The 6,000-nt window shown below is 49.6% G+C and overlaps 1 protein-coding gene across 2 annotated transcripts in view; it reads left to right on the top strand.

The window, feature by feature from the left end:
* NRXN2 (neurexin 2) overlaps positions 1–6,000 on the top strand; it is a gene marked incomplete at its 5' end in the record, with an annotated part of 185,616 nt that overhangs the window by 157,296 nt on the left and 22,320 nt on the right. For both annotated transcript variants that reach the window (XM_081340212.1, XM_081340211.1), the window contains one exon: positions 1,654–1,976. In XM_081340212.1, the coding sequence (XP_081196338.1) occupies positions 1,654–1,976 (323 nt within the window). The remainder of the gene's footprint in view (positions 1–1,653; positions 1,977–6,000) is intronic.

The following is a 6,000-nucleotide window of genomic DNA, read 5'->3' as shown; positions in this document are numbered from 1 at the left end:
GCGCCTGGTGCAAAGCCAGGTGCAGTAGGGGTGTGTGTGCGTGTGTGTGTGTGTGTGTGTGTGTGTGCAAGTGGGTCCAGGAGCTTGAAAGGGGAATGAGAGTTGGGGCCCCTGCAAAAATGAGAACGGGTCTTAAACTAAGCCAAGATTCAGGGTTTATTTCCGGACTTGGCCTCTGGTCAGGAAGCCCAACTCTGCTCTCCTGCTCTGTGCCCCCTCCACCCCGCTTTTGGTCTGCCTGGATGCTAATCCGGAAGGGGCAGGGGGTTAGGGGGGGCCCAAAGGATATTCCAGGGGAGAATCCGCAAAGTGACGGGGGAGGGGGGGAGGAGAAATAGAAGGGGAAGGAGAAAGGATGGAGAAAAGAAACGGAGAGGCCGACCCCCCCCCCCCCGCAGCAGACCCACCTCACCCCGTTAGTTAGCCGGAAAGGGGAGGCGAGCAAAAGGAGACGCCAGCAGATGGGCAGCCCGGGGTCTCTGGACTCACCTGGGGTGGAGGTAGGAGGGAGGCCATCCCACCTGCTGGGCCCAGAGGCTTTGATGGAAGGGAGGAAAGAAAGAGGGAAGGAAGGAAGGAAGGAGGGAAAGAAGGAGAAGAAGGGTAGGAGAGAGAGTGAGGAGGGAGGGAAAGAAAGGAAGGAGGGAAAGAAGGAGAGAAGGAAGGAGAAGAAAGGTAGGAGAGAATGAGGGAGGGAGGGAAAGAAGGAAGGAGAAGAAAATGAGGGAGGGAAGGAAGGAGAAGAAAGGTAGAATGAGGGAAGGAAGGAAGGAGGGAAAGAAGGAAGGAGAAGAAAGGTAGAGAATGAGGGAGGGAAGGAAGGAAGGAGAACGTAGGAGAGAAGGAAGGAGAAGAAAGGAAGGAGAGAATGAGGGAGGGAGGGAAAGAAGGAAGGAGAAGAAAATGGAGGGAGGGAAGGAAGGAAGGAGAGAATGAAGGAAGGAGAAGAAAGGTAGAGAAGGAAGGTCGAAGAGAATGAAGGAGAAATAGGAGGGAAGGAAGGAAGGAGAAGAAAAGTAGAATGAGGGAAGGAAGGAAGGAGGGAAAGAAGGAAGGAGAAGAAAGGTAGAGAATGAGGGAGGGAAGGAAGGAAGGAGAAAGGGGGAGAGAAGGAATGGAATGAAGGAAAGAAGGAGCAGAAGGGTAGGAGAGTGAGAAGGGAAGGAGGGAGGGAGGGAAGGAAGGAAGGAGGGAAGGAAGGAGAGGAAAGGTAGGAGAGAGAAGGAAGGAAGGCAGGCAGGCCATTCAGGAGATGAATAAGCAAACTGGAGATGCAAATGCTACCTGGAGTTAGGAGCACATGGCAGAAAGGAAGAGCAGTTGGAGTTGGGGGCTGGATTCCCACCCGCTCCCCATCGGAGGGTTCTGCTAGCTGCATTGGAACAACCGGCTAAGCCTGCTTAGCGGGACCCTGGCCGGGGCGTTGGGGGCACAGCGTAAACGCTCCGCTTAGGGTTCAGGCTGTCGTATGTACTGGGGGGCAGGTGTGCAGCAAGGTCAGGCGGCCAAGGTGTGAGGAGGCTGGCCAAGGGGGGGGGAGCGCTGGGGGGCCGCCTAGCCTGACCGCCGCCCCCCCCCCCGCAGCTCTGGCGTTGGGATGCCGCGGCCGAGCGCCCTTTTCACCTCCCTGCTTCTCTGTGGCTCCTCCGGCAGGTCGCCAGCTGACCATCTTCAACAGCCAGGCCGCCATCAAGATCGGGGGCCGCGACCAGGGCCGCCCCTTCCAGGGCCAGGTCTCGGGGCTGTACTACAACGGGCTCAAGGTCCTCTCCTTGGCCGCCGAGAGCGACCCCAACGTCAAGGTGGAGGGCAACCTGCGGCTGGTGGGCGAGGTGCCGTCCGTCATGACCACCGAGACCACGGCCACCACCCTGCTGGCGGACATGTCCACCACCATCATGGAGACCACCACCACCATGGCCACCACCACCACGCGGCGTGGCCGGTCGCCCACCATGCGGGACAGCATCACCCAGGTGAGCGGGACGAGGGGAGGGGCGGCAGGACGGGGGGGAGGGAGGAGGGAAAGGGGAAGGAGGGAAATAGGGAAGGAAGGAAGGAGAGAAAGTAGGGAAGGAAAGAGAGAAAGGGAAAGGAAGGATAAAGAAAGGAAGGAAGGAAATAGGAAAGAAGGAAGGATGAAGGAGAGAAAGGGAAAGGAAAGATAAAGGAAGGAAGGAAATAGGAAAGAAGGAAGGAATGAGAGAAAGGGAAAGGAATGATAAAGAAAGGAAGGAAGGAAATAGAAAAGAAGGAAGGATATATGAAGAAAGGATAAAGGAAGGAAGGATGGAGAGAAAGGAAGGAGGGAAGAATGAAGGAGAGAAAGGGAAAGGAAGGATAAAGAAAGGAAGGAAATAGGAAAGAAGGAAGGATAAAGGAAGGAGAGAAAGGGAAAGGAAAGATGAAGGAAGGAAATAGGAAAGAAGGAAGGAAGGAGAGAAAGGGAAAGGAAGGATAAAGAAAGGAAGGAAGGAAATAGGAAAGAAGGAAGGATATATGAAGGAAGGATGGAGAGAAAGGAAGGAAGGAGAGAAAGGGAAAGGAAGGATAAAGGAAGGAGGGAAGAATGAAGGAATCAAAGGAAGGAAGGAAGGAGAGAAAGGATAAAGAAAGGAAGGAAGGAAATAGGAAAGAAAGAAGGATAAAGGAAGGAGAGAAAGGAAGGAAGGAGAGAGGGAGGGAGGGAGGAAGAAAGGGCTCCAGGGAAGATGCCAAGGAGGCCTTGGGCCAGGAAGGAGGACAGGTGGGGAAGGAAATAGGGAAGGAAGGAGAGAAAGGAGGGAAGGAAGGAAGGAGAGAAAGGGAAAGGAATTATAAAGGAAGGAAGGATGTATGAAGGAAGGATAAAGGAAGGATGGAGAGAAAGGGAAAGGAAGGAGGGAAGAATAAAGGAATGATTAAGGAAGGAAGGAAATAGGAAAGAAGGAAGGATAGAGGGTGGGAGGGAGGGAGGAGGACAGGGGGGGTCAGCAGCCAAATTCTCCCTCTCCCCCCCCCCCCCCGCAAAGGTTCCCATAGAGAATTTGGCAGCCAGACCTCCGGGGAGGGGAGCAGAAGCCCCATAGGAAACGTCGGAGGTGGGGGAAACCCCCCCCCCCACAAAGCGGCAGCAGGAAATTCAAGGCTGAGCTTGGGTGGGGGGAACCCACCTCAGCCAGCGCTTTCCTCACTTGGCGAACCTCTGGAGCCCCCCCCCCCCCGGGTGCCAAGAGGGGCCGGGCAGGACGGGGCACGGGGGGGGGGGTGGGAGGGGGAAGAAAGGCAGCAGTGCCGCGACCTTTTCAGTCCAGCCCAGGAAATGGTCATCGGAGGGTCAGCCGGGCTCGCCAGCCCCACTGGACCCCAAACACCAGTGACCCCAAGTTACCACTAACCCAGCCGGTCGCGACGCGAATGCAAGGCCTGCAAGGGAAAGGCGGAGATTTGCCCCCGATCCAAAGCGTTTTGCACGCTTCTCTCTCGGGTGGTTTTGGAGAGGAGAAGGAACCCGAGACGGCCATAGTAGGATTCGGTCTTGAGAACAAGACTGCACATCCCTGATTCGAAACTTGGAAATACATTCGAAGATGATCAAAGGCCCGGAGACTCAAACACAGGAAGAACGGTTGCAGGATTTGGGAATGGCCTGTCTAGAGAAAAGAAGGACCGGGGGGGGGGCGTGACATGATAGCAACTCTTCCAGTATTTGGGGGGCTGCCACAAAGAAGAGGGGTTCAACTCATTCTCCAAAGCACCAGAAGGCAGGACAAGAAACAATATTTGGAAACTATTCGAGGAGAGAAGCATCCTGGAATTAAGGAGAAACTTCCTGACAGGGAGGACAATTAACCAGTGGAACAGCTTGCCTCCAGAAACCATGGGTGCTGCATCACTTGAGGTTTTTAAGAAGAGACTACATAGTCAATTGTCTGAGATGGTAAAGGTTGTCCTGCTTGAGAAGGGGGCTGGATTAGCAGACCTCCAAGGTCACTTCCAGCTCTATTCTATTCTGTTCTATCCTGTTCTGTTATTCTATTCTATTCTATTCTATTCTATTCTATTCTATTCTATTCTATTCTATTCTATTCTATTCTATTCTATTCTATTCTATTCTATTCTATTCTATTCTATTCTATTATGTTCTATTCTATTATGTTCTGTTCTATTCCCATTCTCTGTTCTATTCTATTCCTATTCTATTCTGTTCTGTTCTGTTCTGTTCTGTTCTGTTCTGTTCTGTTCTGTTCTGTTATTCTATTCTATTCTATTCTATTCTATTCTATTCTATTCTATTCTATTCTATTCTATTCTATTCTATTCCTATTCTGTTCTGTTATTCTATTCTATTCTATTCTATTCTGTTCTGTTCTGTTCTGTTATTCTATTCTATTCTGTTCTGTTCTGTTCTGTTCTGTTATTCTATTCTATTCTATTCTATTCTATTCTATTCTGTTCTATTCTGTTCTGTTATTCTATTCTATTCTATTCTGTTCTATTCTGTTCTGTTATTCTATTCTATTCTGTTCTGTTCTGTTCTGTTCTGTTATTCTATTCTATTCTATTCTATTCTATTCTGTTCTATTCTGTTCTATTCTGTTCTGTTATTCTATTCTATTCTATTCTATTCTATTCTATTCTGTTCTGTTCTGTTCTGTTCCGTTCTGTTCTGTTCTGTTCTCTTCTATTCTTATTTCTTATTCTATTCTATTCTACTCTACTCTACTCTGTTCTGTTATTCTATTCTATTCTATTCTATTCTATTCTATTCTATTGTCCGAAATGGTATAGGGTTTCCTGCCTGAGCAGGGGGTTGGACTAGATGACCTCCAAGGTCCCTTCCAACTCTATTCTATTCTATTCTATTCTATTCTATTCTATTCTATTCTATTCTATTCTATTCTATTCTATTGTCCGAAATGGTATAGGGTTTCCTGCCTGAGCAGGGGGTTGGACTAGATGACCTCCAAGGTCCCTTCCAACTCTATTCTATTCTATTCTATTCTATTCTATTCTATTCTATTCTATTCTATTCTATTCTATTCTATTCTATTCTATTCTATTCTATTCTATTCTATCCAAGTCCCGCAGCTGCTCTTCGCATATTTTAGTCTCCAGGCCTTGGACCATCTTAGTTGATCTTCTCTGAATTTTTTCCAAACTCTCAACATCTTTTTTGTGATATGCTGACCAAAATTGGCTGCAGCATTCCAGGTGTGGCCTCATTAGGGTTTTATAAAGGGGTACTAATACCTCGCGTGATCTTGACTCTAGGCCTCTGTTTATACAACCCAGCACTGTATTAGCTGTTTTTGGCTGCTGTTGCACAAGGCTGGCTCAGGGTCAAGTGATCGTCCACTAGGACTCTCAAGGTCCCTCTTGCTGATTGCTGATGATTTCTTGCAAACGGCCTTGTAGCTTTTTTGCTCATAATACCTAATCTCACCTATTGCCTTCCTGGTCTAAGGTACACTGTAGGTTGTCCTGGTGGTCCCCCATCCAGGTATTTAACCAGGTCCAGCTCACTTTTTCACAATCAGCCCCGGTCAGCCAAGGACTTTTCTGCACAGCCACAGGAAGAAAAACTCTCTTGGATCAATCTCAGCTCCTGAAACGACCCTTCCCTGCCTTGAAACTTAGCAGGGAAACTCTTGGTGGTCTCCCATCCGAAGGCTAACCAGGTCCAAGCTTGCTTACCACGTTACCGAGAACAGGCAGGGTCCACTGATGGCTGCCCACCCACCATGATTTATTCTGCCTCGCTACTTGCAGCTTGCCTTTCCCCCTACAGACAGTCCTCGACTTTTGACCACGACGGAGCCCAAAATTTCCGTCGCTAAGCAAGACAGCTGTTAGGCGAATTTTGTCCCATTTTACGACCTAGATCCCCCTTGAATCTGCTTGTCAGAAGGTCGTAAAAGGGGATCACGGGACGCACGCACACACCCGGGACACCGCGACCGTCATAAAGGCGAGTCAGTTGCCAAGGCACCCGAATTTTGATCACGGGATGGGGGGGGG

Source organism: Vipera berus (genome assembly GCF_964194415.1).
Source record: "Vipera berus genome assembly, chromosome: 16".
NCBI classification, from domain to species: Eukaryota; Metazoa; Chordata; class Lepidosauria; order Squamata; family Viperidae; genus Vipera; species Vipera berus.
Note: the sequence above shows the minus strand (reverse complement) of the source record. Positions and strands in the feature narration are given on the sequence as shown.